The sequence below is a fragment of the Heptranchias perlo genome, chromosome 4 (assembly GCF_035084215.1).
Source record: "Heptranchias perlo isolate sHepPer1 chromosome 4, sHepPer1.hap1, whole genome shotgun sequence".
Classification (NCBI taxonomy): Eukaryota; Metazoa; Chordata; class Chondrichthyes; order Hexanchiformes; family Hexanchidae; genus Heptranchias; species Heptranchias perlo.
Window position 1 is genome coordinate 77,040,077 of NC_090328.1, and position 24,764 is coordinate 77,064,840.

A 24,764-nucleotide genomic window follows, 5' to 3' on the forward strand; every position below is an offset into this window, starting at 1 on the left:
GTGCTTCTAACACAGGAAGATGACGTTGAAAATTTTACTTTTTTTCACTGAGATATTTGTTTATACTGTCATAAACTATTGTCAATAAATGACACAAGAAGTCTTAGACTCCGTGTTAGATCACTTGTACGGTGCACTGACAAGAAATATACGTATCAGTATTAGAATGTGCTATTTTCCCCAACACTATTAGAATTTATCTGGGGCGTGTATGCCTGGGGGAGACTTTAGGAGCTGTTCGCGTGAAGTAATCACATAGTAACACAACTCCAAGATACAGTCATCCCATATATTATGAAGCTAAACTTTCAAATAACGGTATGACCATTTTACTGATCACTGTTGAAACTCCAAGCCCACCCGCTCGCCGCCCCGTTAGTATTTTAGTAACCCCGGTGATTACTTCATTACTTTGAAAACGTTTTGAAAATTGTGTTTAAAAGTTTACTATTTTCCATCCCGCGGTGATTGTCTAATTTCAATAGTTCCATGTTGCACTCACTTCGAGATGCTAAACGTTTCTTTCAAAAGAGAGAACTACTTTTCCCCCTTCTTTGCACTCCTTGCCTTGCTCTGTTTCTTATTCATTAATTACTCCAAGGGTCTATTTATGTAGTTTACAAAGCCACTTAAACTGCGCACCAATTTAACATATTTATGACCCCGTTTTTCTTTCTTTTCTTGGAGACTGTACGCTGATTGTTCTCCGGACCCGAGGACCCCGGAGCGGCGTAAATGATGAAAGAAGACACATAAAGAAGGAAATGAATGTGTGAATGATGAATACCTTCGAGAAACAACTGGGTGCAATTTGGCCCATGGCCCTGGGGGGTCACTTTAATAGAGTCTAGCCTCAGCCCATTGAGTGCATGAGAGACTATTAAAAAACAAGAGATCACTGGCGTAGGTTGATCACTCGAGATCTCGTTTATTTGCGTACACGTTCAGGCAAAATTATAACGATCAGATCTGAAAAAAGGAACTACGAGAACGTTGCCTGAGCCTTTATTATTATTATTTTTTTTGATGCCGGCTCATAAATCGTGGAGATTGAGTCCCTTTCAAAAGCTCTCCATGGTCTAGTTTCGCTTCTGGGTCACTAAAGGCATTGAAGTTTTAATGGCATGCCACGGCAGATTACACGATACAGCTGTCCCGGCACCGTGAAAATTAAGTTATGCCCCGTGTCAGCAAGTTTTTATTGGCAAAGCGCTGAGAAGTGCGCATCCAGGAGTGGAGTCATTGCTCTGAGTGCTTACTCACTGTCAGCAATGGAGATGATGGGGGAATCCGAGAGAAATGTGCTCTTTGTTCTGCTCTCACACAGAGGTCTCACCCCATAGACTCTCTCCTATAGACCCAGCCTCTTTATTAAAACACTTCACTCCATCTTCAAGCCACTATACACTCCAGAGAACAATCGCCCTGATTCTGGCTCTTCTTATCCAGCTGGTTTTTCAGACTTGCCTGCTGGTCATGATTTCTGCCTCAAAGCACTCCCCCTACTTAAAGTCTCCTTATTCATTACAAGTTCTCCCCCTCTATTTTTTTTTGGAGAGCAAGCCTTTTCAATGTATTACTCGTGTTATGAAAACCAGCACCAAGGTCATTCTGTTAGGCCGAGGTGTGTGTATCTATGAGTACGTGTGTGTGTCTAAGATCTTTGTAACATTAATTGCACAGCCGCTCGATTGGGGGGGGGGGGGGGGAGGCACAGAATCCAGCAGAAGAGGAACTTGACCAAGAAAAAAGATCAAGTTTTTGAAAGTTTTTTTGTGTGTCCTGGATGATTGCAATCCCTGCTCAGTCATCTGATTGCTTCAGTTCAATAAACCTAAACAACGCTCCACAATAGAAAATGCCAGACCACAGAAATGTCAAAATAGTAAGGATCTGAAATCTTTGTTTTGTCTATGGATGAAACAGTGTTTTATTAATCAAAAGTGCCCAACATAATTGACAGAACACCTCGATTTTTGCGGGACAATGTAAGATCATTACAGAACTGTTGTCATTTTCGTTCGTACTTCTTACACAGTGTAAGAAGGCATTTTCTACACTCTCAGGTTTAAAGCCAGTGACTCTGAACATGTAAATTTGTTCGAATGCAAACCGGTGGCACTTAAAAACGCTGTTGGCTTTTTCGAGTTTATTTACGTTTTCAGCGAGCACGGCGTAATTAATATGTTGGTTCAAGTCTCATCCACTCTGCCAGTTGTTAGCTGTCCCTGTTTGAACAGCTCAGAAACACATCCTCCCTAACGCTGTGTAAACTCGAGCAGGCCATTTCAAAACAAAGTTTGCTCTGAAACCTCGCTATTACTAGAGAAAATTCATTAGTGCTTCATGCTGTCAAATGACCATCATTTATCATCACTTAAAGATAAACAAACAGAGAGGTACAAGGACAAGGACTCCCAGATAAATCTCTCTCCTCCTTCAACCTTGACGTCTTCTCCTCCCAGGAGAACAACTGGATCAACATATTTGGGAAAGAAACTCAATAAGAGAAAGCCTGGCCCGGAATTTATAGCACATAATACCTGTCTGCTCGCCCCCTGAACCCATTTCACAGGTCACAGAGCAGCAAAATGACCAATTTAGAAGTGTTGGGGACCGAAATGTGCTCAATAACTTGATGCACTGGAGACCTCTAACCTCCCGGGTCACAAAATTAAAATGTTTATCAGTGCTGTTAGAAACATGAGCACGTTTGTTAATCTGTTTTCAGTAAAGAAAGGGAAAGAATCAACATATTGAAAACTATACCGCGAGCTCGATGATTGCATTCTGTGACACTTTCGTGTGCATGTGGAGCACATTAATTGCAACAAGAAATGGAAATGGTAGTTGCAGCCTTGTGCATGTGTTGAGAATTTTAGAAAAGAGGATTGTAATGCCATGAAAGCGGATTATGAAACAACGACTGTTCAAAATGAGATTATTGAAGTGACATGGCAATTAACCGTCCAAACTACCATCTTTGATAAAATGTATGCAGCTCAGTACAGAACGCTATGCAATTTCAGATTATTATGACTGTGGGTAAATGTAACGAGACAGTTTACTCAGCTGTCAAAATGGTTGTAAAACAGTGACGGAAATAAATTATAGAAAACACAATGAACAATAACTCAGACCTGAGCAAGTGAAAGGGCTACGGAAATACACAAGGCTTCAAGGAAATGCCCGGGAGCAATCTGAGGTATTAGTGTTATTTCACCTCTGTTTGCGTATGTCTGTCAATTGGCAAAATGCCCAAACGAATGTACACTCATATACACATACATTTGTTTGATAGAGTTTATAGTGAATAAATGTCCAGTGCAGTGATTCGCCTGCTGTTACTATCGGGTTCCAAATAGTTTCTAAAGTTTGAAATGAAGCGTTTCTTTGGCCAATCTATAATCCTCTCTCTCTCTTGCTCCAGAAAGTGGAATGCTCCCAGGACACGGGGAGCCGGACACCAGCCGTTCTAACTGGATTAAAAACCTTTTCTCATTTCAAAGGTTTGATCTCAACAAGTTTTTGATGTGATGAAATCAAAGTGGCAGCTTTGAGTTAAAAAAAAATCTGGATTTAAGCATTTAAAGGAGAAAAGTTTCATGCCAATAGGGCAAACGTTTGTGTTGTGTTCTTTTAAGAAATGATAACATTTTAGAATCCAATCTAAGTTTATCATTATTATTTTATCATTATTTTATAAGTGCAACATACAGTGAAATCTTCAATGAAAAGCAGGTACGACATTTCTTCGCAGGTTTGTGCTTGAAAACAACACATAGTGCCCCGAATTTCCAAATACCCCAACAGTCACCCAATGTGTTGATGTTGTCTCGACCATTCCAGGGATGTGGACGGTCCCCTTGAAAAATGGCGACTGAACGTTATCTGAGAACAAGAACACCTTGTTCGTGAATTCAGTTCGCCCGTCGGGGAAGGAGGAGGCAGTGTCTGTTGAGGCCTAATCTTTCAAAATGTGAACCGTGGATTCTTTACAGCCGCTTTGTATTCGTGCACTAATCTCGAGAGATTCATATTGTCAGGGTATTTTTGGAAAATGAATAACGTTTAACTGTGTATTAGTTCTAATGTGCACACAGTCATCTCTTTCGTTATATATATATAGATATAAAACAACTAATTGCATTTATATAGCGCCTTTAATGTGGTAAAACGTCCCAAGGCGCTTAAATGGAGAGAGGGAGAGAGAAGGGAACAGTGAGATGGAGGGAGAGAGATGGAGTGTGAGGGAGAGATAGAGAGATTAAGCAATAATAAATAATTGACATATAAAATATAAATTCATGTCTGTTCGAGACAGTAAGAAAGGAAATTTGGGGATCTTGCAGTATTATGGATAACTAATCTTTGTAATAAGTCATAGCCGTTGAAATGCCTAAAGTTCGAATATTGTCAGTAGCAAGCACTTAATCATTCAATGTCTCGGCCAAAACAAACTTTGTAAAGATCTCATCAAATCATTAGTCATTGCAAATCCCCGAGAATTGCTTCAGTCCCGTAATCAATAGAGGGGCTTAAAGACTGGGCAGAAGTCGCTGAATTATTATGCGCTTTTTTTTAATGAAATTCCACTCCTGCTGAGATCTTCCCTGCCGGTTTTCCATATTTCAGCCTGGGAAACGTTTGGTTCTCTCCTGCCGTTGCCAAACGTTAATTGAAAACATTTCAAGGGAAGTCAGGTTGGGGGCGAGCGCTGCGATTCAATTTAGAATAGAATCCTGTCCCGTACAAGACTCAGGGTATCACCCACACAAGAACGTACAAAGTGAGCCTTGATTTCTTAAAGGAGCAGTCTTTAACCCTGTGTGTTACTGAAAGAGGTGACAGGGTCACTTGTTCAAATAGACATTTGTGTTCACCATGTAACGCAGCACGTAATATGGGCTAGCTACCTTGGCGATGGAGTTACAGCTTTGGCTTACAGTTTAGCCATTTTGTATATTTTGCCAGAAACTATTACAGTCCATTATTGTATTTTAATTGTGCCGGTAGAATAGAGAATGGACCACAGCAGCTTGCGGGAGGTGGCGGCAGCTGTGGCTGTGACTTCATCCTCAGTTATATTGATTGTATTTCGTTTCATTCTTAAAGCACATACGTATTCTCCCCAAAATAGCATTCTTGTCCGTTTAAGATGGTTAACCATCGATGTTAGCTAGGAGATCATCTTTAGTGGAGTTATTTATAAACTATATATATATATCTTTATATAAGGATAGGTACTTTACGTCAGCTTTGGACGATCGATCCCCACACACATAAATAACCTAATTAGATACATACAAAATGGGCCAACTTTGGGAATAAAATGTAATGCCCCATAACTGTCTATAATGAACACTATGGATAAATAATATTAAAAATTAAAACAAAAAATGTTGGAACCTCTCAGCAGGTCAGGCAGCATCTGATGAAAGGTCATCGACCTGAAACATTAACTCTGTTTCTCTCTCCACATATGCTGTCTGACCTGTTGAGTGTTTCCAGCAATTTCTGTTTTTATTTCAGATTTCCAGCATATGCAGTATTTTATTTTTGGACAAGTAGTATTGTTTGTTTGGTGTGAGTGTGACCATTCCCATATTAACTTATTGATTGCAAGGACTCCCAGATGGTTTACATTTAAAAAAAGACTGGTGAAATGGGCAGATACATGGCAGATGAAATTTAATGCAGAGCAGTGTGAAGTGATGCAGTTTTGGAGGAAGAATGAGGAGAGCCAATATAAACTAAATGGTACAATTTTAAAGGGGGTGCAGGAACAGAGGGACTTGGGGATTCACATACACAAATCTTTGAAGATGGCAGGACAAGATGATACAGTAGTTTTAAAAGCATTTGGGATCCTTGGCTTTATAAATAGAGGCATGGAGTACAAAAGCAAGGAAGTTATGCTAAACCTTTATAAATCACTGGTTAGGCCTTAGTTGGAGTATTGTATCCAATTCTTGGCACCACACTTTAGGAAGCTTGTCTAGGCCTTGGAGAGGGTGCAGAGAAGAATTACGAGAACGATAACAGGGATGAGGGACTTCAGTTTGTGAAGAGACTGGAGAAGCTGGGATTGTTCTCCTTAGCGCAGAGAAGGTTATGGGGAGATTTGATAGAGGTATTCAAAATAGAGTAAGGAGAAACTGTTTCCACTGGTGGATGGGTCAGAAACTAAAGGACACAGATTTAAGAAATCCCGTTTCCAGTGGTGTGCCACAGGGCTCAGTGTTGGGTCCCTTGCTGTTTGTGGTACATATTAATGATTTGGACTTGAATGTAGGGGGCATGATTGGCAAATTTGCAGATGACACAAAAATTGGCCATGTAGTTGATAGTGAAGAAGATAGCTGTAGACTCCAAGAAGATATCAATGGGTTGGTGGATTGGGCGGAAAAGTGACAAATGGAGTTCAACCCGGAGAAGTGTGAGGTAATGCACTTAGGGAGGGCAAACAGTAAAAGGGAATACACAGTAAATGGGAATACATTGAGAGGGGTAGTGGAAGTGAGATACCTTGGAGTGCATGTGCACAGGTCCCTGAAGGTGGCAGTACAGGTAGATAAGGTTGTAAAGAAGGCATACGGAATGCTCTCCGTTATTAGCCAAGGTATAGAATACAAAAGCAGGGATGTAATGATGGAACTGTATAAAATGCTGGTAATGCCACAGCTGGAGTATTGTGCGCAGTTCTGGTCACCACATTACAGGAAGGACGTAATTGCTCTGGAGAGAGTGCAGAGAAGATTTACAAGAATGTTGCCAGGGCTTGAAAATTACAGCTATGAGGAGAGATTGGATCGGCTGGGGTTGTTTTCCTTGGAGCAGAGGAGGCTGAGGGGTGACTTGATTGAGGTGTACAAAATAATGAGGGGCCCAGATAGAGTAGACAGGAAGTACCTGTTTCCCCTAGCGGAGAGTTCAAGAACTAGAGGACATAGATTTAAACTGTTTGGCGGAAGGATTAGAGAGGACATGAAGAAAACCTTTTTTACCCAGAGGGTGGTGGGTGTATGGAATTCACTGCCCGAATTGGTGGTAGAAGCAGGGACCCCAACTCTTTAAAAAAGTACCTGGACCTGCACCTAAAGTGCTGTAAGCTGCAGGGCTACGGACCGGGTGCTGGAAGGTGGGATTAGAATGGGCACCTGGTTGTTCTTCGAGCGGGCGCAGACACGATGGGCCGAATGGCCTCCTTCTGTGCTGTATCTTTGCTATGGTTCTAAGATAATTGGCAAAAGAATCAGAGGGGAGTTGAGGAGAATTTTTTTTTACACAGGGACTTGTTATGATCTGGAATGCTCTACCTGAAGCAGATTCGAGAGTGACTTTCAAAAGGGAATTAAATATATACTTGGAATTAAAAAATGCAGGCTATGGGGAATGAACAAGGGAGTGAGACTAATTGGATAGCTCTTTCGAAGAGCCGGCACAGGCACGATGGGCCGAATGGCCTCCTTCTGTGCTATATGATTACATAAAATGTAGATTTCGAACAGGGAAGACTAATCGCTATCGATTCTATGGAGGAGGTACTGCTGATTAATATTTATGAAACATTTTGATGTCCTTTGTGTATTTACAATATTTTTGTAGTGCTTTACCAACACAATTATTCAAAATAAATTAGTAGGCCACGGAAATCTGAAGCACGGGGGTAGATTTCCTTTGTGTAATCAAATCGTAAACCTGTTTATAACATAATACATAGCCAGGAAATCTCCCCCCATGTGACATTTCATTGGGAACTGAACTCCGCACACTGTTAAACGTTTTCCCTCCCTCTGTGTCTTCTCCCATTGGGTTGGTTAATAGATCTACCAACGGGCAGAAGCACAAAATAAGGACAACTTTCCTCGTTAGGACCCACTGCGGGTTAGGAAATGCCGCCTGTTACATTCAAAATATATAGAATTTTGGGATTAGGAACATGATCGACCTTAGAAACATTTCACATTCCTTCCCTCTGAAAGGTAAAACCGATATAAAGAAAATGTTTCTCTGCCAGCGGCTATCAAATTGCAACGTTTAAGAGTTGCATCATTTACTTAACTGACTATTTGCAGAATTGAAGATAGAAATTCTCTTTAAAAGCAAACAAAATACAACTCAGTGCCAATTTTGTTCGTATTTCTAATCAATTTGCTGGAGGTAGTGATTTTGAACCATACGATTTATGGGATCTTGGATTTGTTGCATCACCGATACAATTGATTAGCCAATCAAAACGCACTTGAAATATTGCCGTTAAGGCGCTAGTTGATGAATGAGTCACTTAACTAATATTTTTCATGAATCCAACTGTAGAATAACAAAATTTGTTCGTAATGGAGGGGAGAAGTCTAAAACAAAAGATAAAAACACAAGGGATGCCCTTCAAGTTTAAAGCACGAGGACAAATGTAAGGAATCTTACAATACCAGGTTATAGTCCAACTGTTTTATTTGAAAATCACAAGCTTTTGGAGGCTTTCTCCTTCGTCAGGTGAGCGACTCGCTCACCTGACGAAGGAGAAAGCCTCCGAAAGCTTGTGATTTTCAAATAAAACAGTTGGACTATAACCTGGTGTTGTAAGATTCCTTACCCCAGTCCATCACCGGCATCTCCACATCAAAGCATGAGGAAGCAGCGAGTGCATTTTTCATACTACACATCAATAAAGAGTGTGTGAGGCGATCATAGGAATCGTAAATGCAGTTGAGGCACATGCCATATTTGGAATAAAGTGAGGAATGGGTGTGTGAAAAAAGAGAAGTACCAAGGAATATTCAAATGAATATCCAAAACGGCCCAATTATGGACATGACAAACTTGTAGGTAACAGATAAATGCCTAAATAAAAAGACTCAGAAAACATTTAACAAGTGAACTAATAAATTGTCCCATGTGAAACGGCAAAATAAGGCTATGATTAATGAAGAGTCCATACAATATGATAAAAATTTCTGATCATATGGATCAAAGGTAAAATAGCTTTAGGTATCTTTAGAACTAACATTAATAATGAAAAACGTTGTACAGGTGGAGCTAACAAGCCAATAGAAATGGAATTGACCAAATGTGATGACCTAGGAACTGTGTAAGAGTAAAACTGTCACATTGCAATGCACTCATAAGCAATGCACACAGTTGTTATCCTTGCATGAGAATCTCACCTTCAACAGAAGATAAAGGTTAAAGACAGACGGTAATGCCTTGCAAAAGAGCTCTCAATGTCTATGAAGAGGCAGCTGCATCATCGGCTGGGTTGCCATAGAGGGTGTAGGGGATGGCGAAGTTGCTGGAAGGCTGGTTCATAGCATGATGTTAACATAGCGTTAGATTGACAAGAACAGCTGTGATCATCTGTAGAGAAATAGTGATTAACATAAGAACATAAGAAATAGAAGCAGGAGAAGGCCATCCGGCCCCTCGAGCCTGCTCCACCATTCAATAAGATCATGGCTGATCTTTTAACTCAACTCCACTTTCCTGCCCTATCTCCATATTCCTTGATTCCCTTAGTGTACAAGAATCTATCGATCTCTGTTTTGAATATATGACTGAGCATCCACAGCCCTCTAGGGTAGAGAATTCCAAAGATTCACAACCCTCTGAGTGAAAAAAAAGTCCTCATCTCGGTCCTAAATGAGCAACCTCTTATCTTGAAACTATGATCCCTAGTTCTAGGCTTTCTAGGGGAAACAGCCTCTCAGCATCTACCCGGTCAAGCCCTCTAAGAATTTTATACATTTCAATGAGATCATCTCTCATTCTTCTAAACTCCAGAGAATATAGGCACATTCTACTCAATCTCTCCTCATAGGATAACCCTGTCATCCCAGGAATCAATCTAGTGAACTTTCGTTGCACCCCCTCTAAGGCAGGTATATCCTTCCTTAGGTAAGGAGACCAAAACTGTACACAGAACACCAGGTGAGGGCTCACTAGAGCCCTATATAATTGCAGCAACACCTCCTTACTCTTATACTCCAACCCCCTTGCAATAAAGTATAACATACCATTTGCTTGCTGCACCTGCATGTTAATTTCCTGTGATTCATGTACAAGGATACCCAAATCCCTCTGACTACCAACATTTCTTAGTCTCTCACCTTTTAAAAAATATTCTGCTTTTCTATTCTTCCTACCAAAGTGGATAATTTCATATTTCACCACATTATACTCCATCTGCCACCTTCTTGCCCACTCACTTAACCTGTTTATATCCCTTTGCAGCCTCTTTACGCCCTCCTCACAGTTTACTTTCCCACCTAGCTTTGTATCATCAGCAAGCATGGATACATTGTATCCACTGGTTCCCCCTTATCGACCCTGCTAGTTACACCTTCAAAGAACTCTAATAGATTTGTCAAACATGATTTCTCTTTCATAAAACCGTGTTGACACTGTCTAATCATATTCTGATTTTCGAAGTGTCCTGTTACTATGTCCTTAATAATAGATTCTAGCATTTTCCCTACTACTGATGTCAGGCTAACTGGCCTATAGTTCCCTGTTTTCTCTCTCCCTCCTTTCTTGAATAGCGGGGTTACATTGGCTACCTTCCAATCCACAGGGACAGTTCTAGAATCTAGGGAGTTCTGGAAGATCAAAACCAATGCATCCACTATCTCTGCAGCCACCTCTTTTAATACCCTAGGATGTAGGCCATCAGGTCCAGGGGATTTGTTGGCTTTTAGTCACATTAATTTCTCCAGTACTTTTTCTTTACTAATATTAATTACTTTAAGTTCCTCACTCTTGTTAGACCCTTGGTTCCCTACTATTTCCGATATGTTTTTTGTGTCTTCTACTGTGAATACAGATACAAAATTTTTGTTTAACGTCTCTGCCATTTCCTTTTTCCCCATTATAATTTGTCCTGTCTCTGCCTCTAAGGGACCCATGTTTACTTTCACTAATCTCTTCCTTTTTACATTCTTGTAGAAGCTCTTATAATCAGTATCTATATTTTTTGCTATCATGTTCTATTTTCTCCCTAATTTCTTGGTCATCCTTTGCTGATTTCTAAGACCCTCCCAATCCTCAGGCTTACTACTCTTTTTGGCAACATTATAAGCCTCTTCTTTTAATCTAATACTATCCTTAACTTCTCTAGTCAGCCACGGTTGGATCACTTTTCCTGTGGCGTTTTTATTCCTCAAGGGAATGTATATTTGTTGAGAACTATGAATTATTTCTTTAAATGTTCACCATTGCTTATCTACTGTCATATCTTTTAATCTAATTTCCCAATCTACTTTAGTGTAATAATAATATCGCATCTTCTCTTCTGACAACACTTCAACAACATTGGGTAGAAGAAGCTAGCCCTTCACATCAAAGGACCCATCTCTCATATGAAGAAGACCATGCTGCAGAGCAGGAAAGTAGTCTCTCACAACGAGAAAGAAAAAAAAGACTTGCATTTATGTAGCAGCTTCCATGACCTCAGGACATCCCAAAACACTTTACAGCCAATTAAGTACTTTTGAAGTGTAGTCACTGTTGTAATGTGGAAATACGGCAGCCAATTTGCACACAGCAAGGTCCTGCAAACAGCAACGTGATAATGACCAAATAATTTGTTTTTAGTGATGTTGGTTGAGGGATAAATGTCAGCCAGGACACCAGGGAGAACCCCCTTGCTCTTCTTCGAAATAGTACCACAGGATCTTTTATGTCTGCCTGAGAAGGCAGGAAGGGCCCTGGTTTAACGTCTCATCTGAAAGACAGCAACTCCAACAGTGCAGTACTCCTCAGCACTGTACTGGGAGTATCAGCCTAGATTGCATGCTTAAATCTCTGGAGTGGGGCTTGAACCCACAATCTTCTGACTCAGAGGCAAGAGTGCTACCAACTGAGTCATGGCTGAATTCACATCACAACACATTGCACCAACACCAACGCTCAAAACATGCGTGGATACACACACTGAAGTTTGAGGAGAGATCATCAGAGTGTGGATGAGTAAAAGGCAATGTTAGTGGCCATAGAAAAGGCAGTATGTAGAGCCAAGTGGTTCTGCTATGTATTTTGGGGATGCAGGCCTCACAGTACAAGCTTTAAAACAGAGGATGGTGCATGAGAATAAACATGTACACCAGTCACTGAATCTGCCTACCATATAATGGAAGGTGCGAAGGAGTCCAATGTGCAGACCTCTTCCAATACCAATGTGGATGCTGCCATGATAGAGCATTTTGTGTACTCTGCATTCTGCCATAGACCACTTGGTAACTGCAGTGGAGACTTCAGTGGCTAAAAGAGATAGCATGGTAGCAACATTTCTCATTATCAAGCTGTTGAAATCTAAAATCTATGTTGCAATAATAGCTGACTTCAACTTACTTTGAGAAAGAATGCAAGGACCTTAAAGGAGAGTCTTAGAGAATTCATTGCAATCCACACTTGACCAGAAAAGTGGCCTGCATGAGGACTTCACCTTCAATAAGATTATGCATGCATTAGCACCGGAACAGATGGTTGGCTGTTATGGTGACACTGGTGCCATATGATACCATGCCTCTCCACAGGTGACAAGTGTCACCTCCAAAAGCATAGTGAGTAGAGCACAGGACATTCCTGGCACAGATGCAGGACCCTCAGGGTGACTGGTACACAGAAGTAACGGGCATCAGAATCCCAAGAAGCTTGTGAGGAGAAATCACAGACCATATTTATTATTTTAATTAGGGATTCACTAATGAGTAGAATGTAAGGTAGACCAAAAAATATTAATTTATAAGCCACAAAGGGAATGCATGGAAGAACATTACATTGACAATATTTACTGCAATAATGAAAATAAAGCACTACTTTGAATTCAGTCCTTCATTTAATAAATCAAAAGGGAGTCAACTCAGGAATGCCTATACAATATATTTCTTTCTTTATACAATATATTGAGATAACAGATGGTAAGCTAAACAAGAAAGGTGCAATAAATAGGATATGCAAAATAGGACATCTATTCTGTTGAATGTTGTGAAGACTAAGCACATTGCTCAATGTTGGAAGAAATTGTCAATGAAAGTTTACCATTACAGTCTCCCTTCTTGCACTGGCTGCTCTGATGCTTCTATCTTCTGTACCTCATAGTCCTCCTTGTGGCTTGTTGCTGGTCCCCTGGCAATTCCATAGTATAGCCTCTGTTCCTAGCTAGATTGTGCAGCATGCCGCACATAACAATAAGCCCCCTCTGAGGTGTATTGCAAGGCCCTCCCTGAGCAGTTCAAACATCTAAAGCATTCTTTCAGCACCACAAATGTCTCCTCTTTGTGTTTCTGGATCATCCATGTACCTTGTTGTAGATATGCTCTACTAGACTACAGGTATCATGAGTCATGGTTGTAGTGCAGAACCAAGGTCTCCCAGAAGCAATCCTTTCAAACATCTGCCCCCTTCAAAAAAGTGAGGCCTGCATTATTGTTTGAGAATGTAGAAATTGTGAGCAATCCCTACAAAGTGCATGATTTTCATATGGTGGTTGCATATTATTTGCATGCTTATAGAATAATAACCATTACTGTTAATGTACAGTGTGGAACTATAAAAAGATTCTCAGATGGCCAATTTTGTACAGTCCATGAAGTCTTGTATCCTAGGGATGTCATAATTATGAAAAATGTATCTGCATCTTCTGTTACTGCTTGATGCAATAGTGTTTATAGGTCTTTGCATATAAAATATTGCATCTGTCACATTTTTTTACAGCGGTGCACTGCAAACTAGCATTGTCATGTAGGAGTAATTTTGTCAACTGTTAAAGTGTTCCAAACCCCCAATAACTTTTGTCTGTACACATTCAATGATCCTAATTTCATAGTGTCAATCAATGCATTCTGTGAGGTCTATATATCTGCCCAGGTTACGCATACATCATTTTATAGTCCTTGATACACTGCTTGGCAGCACCTTTCTGGACAGGTGTTCTCTTGATCAGCATCTGTGTTGAAATTAACTGAAATGAAGTTCATAGAACCAGTATTTATTGTTGTTTATGTTTAAAAATTGTGGCATTTTTTCTGCTTATCAATGCTGGACAAAGGAATATTTTCTACTTTTTGCATTCAGTGTCAGCATCAAGCTGTGTTACCTCAAGAGTACATACCGAGAAACGCTAACTCTACTCTGTTACAATAAAGTATCTTGGCCTCAAATTTCACACCTGTACAGTTGAAGAAGTACATAAATCTAATATAATTGTTATTATTGCACCTTACAAAATAAACATTGTTTCACTCTTAAGTGTGTATCTGAGTTGGGTTGATCTTATTAAGGTTTTGCATTACACTCTTTAATTCTTGAGCAGGTTACTATATTCACCAAAACAGTATGCAATCACAACCCAAGTATCATCCCAGCTCCTCCCCAACACATATTTAGTTCCATTTAATCAGAATACATTTGCTTGTAGGTATTAGAAATATAGACTCACTTGTGCAGTTCCTGGAGCCATCAATCTGAACTCAATTCTGCAAACACATTCATGGAGAAAATAAAAGAGAATTGAAACCTGTCTTTAAGAGAATATCACTGTAGTGATTGTTATTACTGATAGAACTGAAAACACCTTTCCTCTTCGTAAACACAAGTTAAACATACAGAGCTTCTTGCATGCAGTTTGGATTCTATGAAGAATATCTTTAAAATCATTATCTTTTATCAGTAATTTTTCATTAATCCTATAAGTATGTTAGAAATAGAGAAGCTTTTGACACCTGTTTCCATTTTAATCAGTTTCTAGATCCATACAAAAGAATCCAAACTGGATTCAAAGGAACATTGCAAACATTTTGGAAGAGGCTAGATCCAGTGAAATAGGTGGAAAGGTATGTTGTTTAAAATTTTGATTTTAGTATGTGCTCAATTTCCAGCCTGTGAAGCATAGACCACAAGAGTCTAGGAGTGCAGTTATACTAACATATTCTGCTTTGCAGCAATGCAAAAGTGGCAGTATTAATGCAGGGTCATTTTCCTACTTGATTCCAAAGTACAGAGATGTGAGACCTTTTTGGGAGACTGTCTCACACGACTTGGGTTTGACTTCACTTGGAGTATAATTCCAGTGTCTTGCCAATCAGATTTTAAGAGTGCTCAGGCAGTCTGCTGGATCAATTGGGCACTTTATAAGCTGAAGCAGAGATTTCTTTGATGGTTCCAATGTTTGGAGGATCCCACCCGTGCTCTCAAAACATTCAATATTTACTGGTGGGGAGCATGCATACGCAGAGCTCTCTGCTGGTGCCCAGAGTACGGTTCCCAGCCAGGGGCAGCATTTACACTCCAACTCCAGAATGATGCAGATTGACTCCTTCCTCCAGGGAGTTTCACTCTGTTTTGCTCTAGAGTCAGGTCATTGCAGCACTAATGTACATTAAAGCTACTCGTCTCAGACCAGTGGTACAGTATATAAGTGCAGTCAAAGATAGTTCTTTAAATCAATTTGAGCTGATTGGAAAAGGTTGTGTGACCAGCTATAATGTCAAGGAATGTCCTGAAAATCATATAGCATTTCATGGCATTTTATTTAAATATTAAATGCTCAATTTTTTTGTAAACAATTTTACAACACCAAGTTATAGTCCAGCAATTTTATTTTAAATTCACAAGCTTTCGGAGGCTACCTCCTTCCTCAATTTTTTTGAACAGAGTTATGACATTTATCTCTTTTTGTTCATGTCCTGAAAATCGTATAGCATTTCATGGCATTTTATTTAAATATTAAATGCTCAATTTTTTTGTAAACAATTTTACAACACCAAGTTATAGTCCAGCAATTTTATTTTAAATTCACAAGCTTTCGGAGGCTACCTCCTTCCTCAATTTTTTTGAACAGAGTTATGACATTTATCTCTTTTTGTTCATTTATTCTCTGTATATGATCCAGTAACCTTGGCTAAATTGTACTCATAAATGCCCCTGGGTCAATGTCGGAGTAACTATTTCCATTTCCCATATAATTCTCAAGAGTTTCGTAGAGCTATAAACTAAATTGATTCTTACTTTTAGCACTTCATTTTGACATTGACTGAAATTGTTTAGCTGTAAAGACAATATGGCCACAAAAAATGAGATGTAGCTAGGCTAACATAGGACAGAACTAGACTACAAATACTGCAAATTACATTTATATAGCACCTTTAATGTAGTAAAAAGTCCCAAGGCGCTTCACAGGAGTGATTATCAAACAAAATTTGACACCGAGCCGCATAAGGAGATATTAGGACAGGTGACCAAAAGCTTGGTCAAAGAGGTAGGTTTTAAGGAGCATCTTAAAGGAGAAGAGGTAGGGAGGTGGTGAGGTTTACAGAGGGAATTCCAGAGCTTAGGGCCTAGGCAGCTGAAGGCACGGCTGCCAATGATGGAGTGATTAAAATTGGGGATGCGCAAGAGGCAAGAATTGGAGGAGCATAGAGAGGGTTGTAGGGCTGGAGGAGGTAACAGAGATAGGGAGGAGCGAAGCCGTGGAGGGATTTGAAAACCAGAATGAGAATTTTAAAATTGAGTAGTGCCCAGACCAGAAGCCAATGTAGGTCAGGGAGCACAGGGGTAATGGGTGAACGAGTTATCTTATGGGCTTGAAGATTTTAGGATGAGGTCAAGTTTATGGAAGATGGGAGGCCAGCCAGGAGAGCTGGAATAGTGTAGTCTGGAGGTAACAAAGGCATGGATGAGGGTTTCAGCAGCAGATGAGCCGAGGCAGGGGCAGAGACAGGTGATGTTACGGAGATGGAAGTAGATGGTCTTGGTGCGGATATGTGGTCAGAAGCTCATCTCAAGGTCAAATAGGATGCCAAGGTTGGGAACGGTCTGGTTCAGCCTCAGACAGTGGTCAGGGAGAGGGATGGAGTCGGTGGCTAGGGAACGGAGTTTGTGGCGGGGACTGAAGGCAATGGCTTCGGTCTTCCCAATATTTAGTTGGAGGAAATTTTTGCTCATCCAGTACTGGATGTCGGACAAGCAGTGTGACAAATCAGAGACAGTGGAGGGGTCGAGGGAGGTGGTGATGAGGTAGAGCTGGGTATCGTTAGTGAACATGTGGAATCCGATGTTGTGTTTTCAGATGATATTGCCGAGGGGCAGCATGTAGATGGGAAATAGGACTGGGCTAAGGATAGATTCTTGGGGGACTCCAAAGGTAATAGCGCGGGAGTGGGAAGAGAAGCCATTGCAGCTGATTCCCTGGCTACGAGTGGATAGATAAAAATGGAACCAAGCAAGCATAGTCCCACCCAGCTGGATGACAGAGGAGAAGCGTTGGAGGAGGATGGTGTGGTCAACCATATTAAAGGCTGCAGACAGGTTGAGAACAATGAGGAGGGATGGTTTACCATGGTCAGTCACATAGGATGTCATTTGTGACTTTGATAAGTGACGTTTTATTACTGTGGCGGGGCTGAAGCCTGATTGGAGGGATTCAAACATGGAGTTGCGGGAAAGTTGGGCACACATTTGGGACCGACAACAGGCTAAAGGACTTTGGAGAGGAAAGGGAGGTTGGCAATGGGGCGGTAGTTTGCAAGGACAGAGGGGTTCGGCGGGGGGGGGGGGGGGTGATAACAGCAGATTTGAAGGGGAGGTGGACAGTACCTGGGGAGAGGGAACAATTAACATAATCAGCTAACATAGGGGCCAGGAAGGGAAGTTGGGTCAGCAGTTTGGTGGAAATAGGGTTGAGGGAGCAGGAGGTGGGGCTCATGGTCAAGATGAGCTCCGAAAGGGCAGAAGGGGAGAGAGGAGATAAACTAGAGAAAGATAAGGGATCAGGGCTAGGGCAGGCGGGAGCTGTAGGGGAAGCTGGCTTGGCGGGCTAGGGGAAAGGAGGAAAGTGGCCTCTGCTGAACGGATGGTCTCAATCTTAGTGACTCATTATAATTCATTCTGTCTACTTCAGTTATTCATTCATTCCCTTTTTGTTTGAGACCCATGTTTTTATTTTTGAGAGTTGTTCCAGCACACTTTCCTTGAAATGACTTGTGCAACGGGACTCTGTATTTTTCAGTTTTTGTCTCAATACTGAACTATAACAATATGTCGAAAGGTCATCGACCTGAAACGTTAACTCAGTTTCTCTCTCTACATATGCTGCCTGACCTGCTGAGTATTTCCAGCATTTTCTGTGATTTCAGATTTCCAGCATCTGCAGTATTTTGCTTTTATAACAATATAACATTAGACATATCGGTAAATGGGAGTTGACACAATTCAGATACGCTGTAGAGCTCCCTCCCACCCCACACACACAGTGCCGGGACCCGTCACTGTACGGGCTTTGTGATCTATTTCATTTATTTACTTCTTTGGCTACAAAGTTTGTCTACTATAAAAACAGATCTAACCTCTATAGATTAATGATTTAATCATGAACATGAGGTAACACAGCGCAAATATTTCCCGCACAATTCTCCTCAGTGTCCCAGAGTTACTATGCATTAACTTTAAAATGTATGTTTTTTGCATATTTTGACTTTTGTCCCTGAATGTATTTTCCACAATGACACTATCGAATCTCCATCTATTTTTGAAGTGGTGGTTAGAGTCTGTCTCTGTGCAGATATCAAATAATTCTCATGCATATCACTGCATTAACCTCTTAATGTATTATATCGGATCTCCATTTTGCAGTTCAAAATGTTCTTCCACAACTAAAATATAAGTTCCCCATAAATCTGACAAGAGTGGAGAGCAAGGCCTGTCATGGTGCCGATGTTTCCCACGTCATTTCTTGCAGTGTCCTGTCAAGTGCATTATACTTGCAATTCGTCCTTTAGTCATTTTTCTCTCTCACACCCGCACCTTTTGTCTCCAAATAAAACATTTCCACAATAAGCAGATCTAATTCCTACACGTTTATGATATAACAGGGACCGCGGACTGCCACTGTGCGGATAATCCCCAGGCAGTATCACTGTATTGGTTTTGTAAGGGGTCGCCTAAACATTTGGTGGCTGAAAGCATTCCTTCCACAATAACAATATCTGAAGCCCATACATTTATGATGCACCAGAGGCTGGGGGTTGCCAGTGTGTAGATATTTCCCACATAATTCCCTGCAGTTTCCTAGACGTGTAGTATGCTAGAATGAAGTGCCTCCGCATTGTTTGACTGAACTATTATGTGCTTAACATTTACATGACAAAAGTGCCACTCGACTTCCCCGATTAATGCAGCTGAAGGGCTCTTGTGGTCCAGTAATAAACATTGTTGAAATAATTTATTTGGAGCCCTGGTTACTCGTGGGAGAATGATCACTGCGAGTTAGCTGATTGGACAGTCAATGTTGTTGTCATGATGGTTTCATAAACACCAAGTACTATGTTTTTCTCTATTGTGTCTTGTGTACAAAAGGTCTGCTGTCTGCCAGGCTGATCAGTGGACCAAGAGACCCTCTCTCCATATACTGTATGGTCACTGTCAGTTAAATGAACTGCTCCTTGTTCTCCCGTATTGTTCAGGAGTCCCTTAAACATTTTGTCAGAGAGCGAGAGAGGGGAAAAAGTCCCCGCACTCTCTCAACGCTGTATCTCGGAATTCATTCTGCTCTGTGTGCCGCCGTCCACCAGTGTAGATCATTTTACCATAGCTCCCGCCAGCACTCGTTCAATCGATACGTCAGCCTGTTTTTTTGCAACCGATATAATTTAAACATCCCTGACCGAACAATCTCAAAATGTACTAATAATAACGGAGATTGCTTAGTACCAAAGTCGGTAAATGATAGGCTAGCTAATCTGGCAGGGTCGCGTTTGAGAAATGTGTCTGCTCTTTGCAAGTTAACAGGTTGTACTTTTTTTGGTGCGAGCTTCGAAAATAAAAGTTTGTTGGTATTTCCGTGTTCTTATTTAAATAAAGTGCCCCTCTGGGATATTATGGGAGTGTGTATAGCGACAGACTCCCTCTTAAAAATATGAAACAATAAAATAATTAATGATTCAGAATACTAAAAACTAACTAGTCATTGCGGGTCAAGTGAAACAACGTGGACTATTTTACTATACTATGGTTTTTAATAAAGACTGACAACCTCTGATATCAGGAAGAGGTGACATTCGTTCCTTCACTGTACACTCCACTGCTTCACGCTTGTTCTGCCTGTTGCCACTCTTAGGGTGAAGCAGTGTTATACAGAGGTAACTCTGTTGTTTGCCATGCTGTTTGGCTGGTGATTTATTTTAGGCAGATGCTATTGACAGCCGCTTGTAAACCAGTCCCCATTTATCCTCTCGGTTAATTATTGCTCCAGCTGCTAGACCCCAGGCTTTGCAGTGCTAATGTCTTCACTCCTTGATGGAGAGATCTCGGTGTCTCTCGTGCAACAAAATGTCTTTTCAATGGAAATAGGGAATGTTAAATCTACTTAAACTAACGTAAATAGCCATTAGTTCAACTATGTACACAGTAGAAACTAGAAGCGTCTGGACAGTAGTTAGCAAACAACGATTTCACTTCGGGTCAACAGGTCATCTTTTAAAACATAATATATTTACAAGACCAATAAGTTTTTCAAAACCACGATAGTATTGTTAACGATAGTAATCTACGGTTCTAATTTATAACCGTATCTTTGCTCGTATTGAGATTTACATAGTGGAAGGACTGTCAGAATTGATAGTTACAATTAATCCGTTCAGACACGAGTAAAAGTTACCAATTTAAACCTATTCATAACGTGAAAACGGATGAGTATTTGCAAAAGATTAAAAAATGAATTCACGTCCATCTATAAGAGAACTGAGGAAAATTACGGGTTGCTTCCGGAAAGACTGTACCCACTCTAAAGTACAAGTGAAGAGGTGTGCAAACAGCTACTTACAGCGGTTACAAATGTAAGCATACAGGTTTCTCTTTATGTAAAATCCACATAATAGGGTTGCGGTCGTTAAACAAATCCGTCAACCAAAGTAAGTTTATTTGTGGGCGCAGTTAAACTTTTGACTGGGCTTCCAACCGCAACATTGAAGAATAAAATAAACAGCAAGAGAAAAGATAAATAAACTTGTTCTGCGAGCCTGATGTGGCGCGACTTACTTGAGAAGGCACGGGCAATCCCCCAGAGGACTGAGCCTGCTTTGTGTTAAATGTTTAAAGATTTCAAACGACGGAGTTTATTCCTACTGCAAACACTTCTATTTACAAGGTCAAGTATACCAGCACTCGACGGGTGCTTAAGAGTGTAATTATTTATCTAAGGGCGTTTGAGTGAGGATCAGGAACCCTGGCAGGAGCCCAGGCTGAATGCCCTCAGAAAGCAACTCAAAGTAGAAGACATTACATTATGTGCATGGGTTCTTCTACTTGTTTTGCTTTTTTGTAGTGATCTTACATATTTCATCCTTTCCTCTCGCTGCTGTAGAACTGTAGTAACGTACAAACTTCTAGGATGCATTTGGATCAAACAACTGAACTGGCTGCATTCCTGTACACAAGCAATTGGCCATTAGAGTTTGAGGTAAAATATGAATCCCAACAACTCTCCCGTATAGTTAGGCATTACACTAACGGATACACGACATTGAGCATCTCATCAGGAAATATGTAAAATTAAGTGTGATTTTTCGAAACCTTTTGTGTATGCAGTGTACAATGAGCATGTCAGTCAGTGTTGCTTGGTCAGCTTGCAACAGCTGTGTTGCGCCTCCCCTTGCACAATTATATTAAAAATAAAACTGACTCCTCCAGTGATTAGTAATTTAGAGCTTTCTGGAGTAATTTGCTAAAAAATACGAAGGCCAACGGAAACCCAATTTATCGAAAGTCAAAGCTCGACCCAGCTGTCAGCTGTGAAAACATCAAACGTGATGGCCCTGGAAGTTTGGGAAAGTTAAAGTATCTTACACACTCAAGGACACATTATCAAACATCGCGAAACAGCTTAGTAATGTTAACAGTGAACAGCCAGCTTTTTCACTTTCACTCAACTCTTTGAATACACACACACGTCTTGCGAAGTTGTTTTTAAACTAGATGACTCTTTATGGCTTCTATGAAAATACAATGTTAATGGCAGCCTTACAAAGTATTTTTAAAGAACAATTTCTATCAAAGCCATTTTTAATCTCTCGCTTTCCAAAAATACATATTTAAAGATAATCTCTTCAAATCTATACGTTGCATCTTAGATTGTTCAATTGGGATCGCCGAGCATTCATTATAAATCAATTTCCCTTTAGAATAAGTATTGAAATCCTGTACCTTCGCTGGTAAAAGTATCACTGCATTCTCTCACAGCTCGATGCAAAACCAGAGCCATGTGGTTAAGTCTATATTTCAATAAATTATTCCCCAAATGTATACATTTGTAACTTTATACACAAACACACATAACGACTGGTTAAAAAACACCAGTCATATAAGATTTATACGAGTTGCACCAGAGATTAATTCCACACCTCTGATACAACCGAAAATACAAACAAATCTTACCAGAATTAAATTTATATAAAAGTCTATTAAATTGTCTTTTTTAATATTGAAGATGGCAGTGCAGAGCTTCTTTTTTTGAAGAAGGATAAAAGTTGCATTGTTCATTTATAACCGGGCGACTAGTAGTAGTAAAATGGATGCCATCAAAGTCAAAACATTAGGCACTCGGACGTTGGAGGAGCCTCTGGCGCTGGAAGCGTACCTGTATGTGTCTCTATTATCATCATCATAACTGATAACGTTGTCTCTTGGATCTTCGTCATAGTCCCAGTATTCATCCGACTCCATGTCCGATCCGCTGCTGCCAGAGCTATGCTCGGGTCCAAAGAAGCAGAGTCTGGCCATGTTGTCCTTGATCGCCTCGCAGATGGGTCGATCGGCTCCGTCGCAGATGCACTCCTTGAGGAGCAAGGCTTTAGGGATGACCAGCATGCTCTCGATCACCTCCCGGCACTGATCCGTGCATTTGATGCCGTTGAAAAGTTTGCCGCAGTTCTGGAGGTAGCGGCGCATGGCGTTGTTGCACTGTGGTTCCGTCTCGCACTGTAGGCGGGCTTCGGTGCAGCCCATTACCCCGTCCCGGTTGCGGGTCCTCGGCAAGCAAGGCTCAATGGCACGCTTGGTGCTTTTGCATAGCTCGTCCTGAACGCAATCGCAGTTCTCCAGCATGGGCCCGTTCTGTGTGTGGTTGAGATGGATGAGAGCCGAGAGGCAGTGACTGGGACACCGCCTGGTCTCCAGGTTTAAAACGGACCTGCAAGCCTCAACATACTGCTCGTACGCAAAGTTGCAATCGGGCTCAACCTGGCATTGCACGATGGCTTGCCAGCAGATCCGCCGGGCCAACACGCCAGAATTGCTCAAAAGAAACAGTAAACAGACGAGAAGGTGGCCCCCGATTCGGATCAAGCCAGCGAGACTTGCCATCGTCTTGGTGTCTGAAAGTTTCGGAGTTTGCTAATTTTTTGCATAAGGGATGGCTTGTGTCATGCATCCATTCAAAAGTCCTCTGCGATCGCAGCGAAGAGTTTCTTTCTCACTTTATTTTCTGGAGAGCTTCGAACCTGCTTCTCGCTTGCTTTTCCGTCAACACACTGCATGCAATGCTTCGGAGAGTTTGGCTACGGCTCTTTTTACAGGAAAGACTTCCCTCCTCCCCACACACAAAAAAAACTCCAATGTGCTCTAATTATTTCGGCATTGCCTCATTATGTATTCAGCAAACTGCAAACAAACAGCGGTGCAGTCCCTCCACATCCTGGTAATTCGGGGCTTGTACCGCCGGCACGATTGGCTCAGAGCTCCCTCCTCCCGCCCTCTGGATTTATACTGCCGGGTACGATTGGCTCAGAGCTCCCTCCTCCCGCCCTCTGGATTTATACTGCCGGGTACGATTGGCTCAGAGCTCCCTCCTCCCGCCCTCTGGATTTATACTGCCGGGTACGATTGGCTCAGAGCTCCCTCCTCCCGCCCTCTGGATTTATACTGACGGGTACGATTGGCTCAGAGCTCCCTCCTCCCGCCCTCTGGATTTATACTGCCGGGTACGATTGGCTCACAGCTCCCTCCTCCCGCCCTCTGGATTTATACTGCCGGGTACGATTGGCTCACAGCTCCCTCCTCCCGCCCTCTGGATTTATACTGCCGGGTACGATTGGCTCAGAGCTCCCTCCTCCCGCCCTCTGGATTTATACTGCCGGGTACGATTGGCTCAGAGCTCCCTCCTCCCGCCCTCTTCCGTGCAGCAAAACATTTGCAAGTTGGGGAATGTGATTGATAGTCATTGGAGCCAACCGGATTCCCGGAGCCCGGAGCCGCGGTGGGAACTTCCTTTAGTGTCTGCATTCTTTTGTAAATTCCCGCCTCGTCCCCCCAGATCGGGCCCGAGTGCCGGGCTCTGTGGGTTATTCTCTCGTTTAACTCTAACTGGCTGTGGTTTACCGAACAGCAGCTAATGCACGGCTGGGCAACGTGTCGCCTTCCGCACGGCTATGAACCGAGCCACCTTTTACCCTCTCCCTCGCCAGGGTTGTACCCGTTATCTTGCCGGACTTCCGGCTGCATCTTAGAAAATGTAAAATAATTTGAATTAAAACCAATTTTCTGAGCAACTTGAGTAAACTTTAATCGTTCTTTGTTTTGCTCACGATTTGTTTAAGAGTTGGGGTTTATTATTATTCCTTTTCTCATTTCACTTCCCTTTTCCTTTCTGTCGTTCTCCCCCCTTTCACTCTCTTTTCTGTCTCATTCATAAATAACCACCTCCTCTCACTGGATGTCCAATTCTCATATCACCATCCATATCTCTGAATGACACACAAACTTTCTCTCCCCGGATCCGA

The 24,764-nt window shown here is 41.5% G+C and overlaps 1 protein-coding gene across 1 annotated transcript; it reads right to left on the bottom strand.

Moving 5' to 3' along the window:
- Window positions 1-19,984: 19,984 nt before the first annotated feature.
- LOC137321039 (growth arrest-specific protein 1-like) lies at window positions 19,985-23,671 on the bottom strand. The gene has a single exon (XM_067983179.1). The coding sequence runs from the start codon at window positions 23,347-23,349 to the stop codon at window positions 22,528-22,530; it is 822 nt and encodes a 273-aa protein (XP_067839280.1). The 5' UTR covers window positions 23,350-23,671; the 3' UTR covers window positions 19,985-22,527.
- Window positions 23,672-24,764: the final 1,093 nt, after the last annotated feature.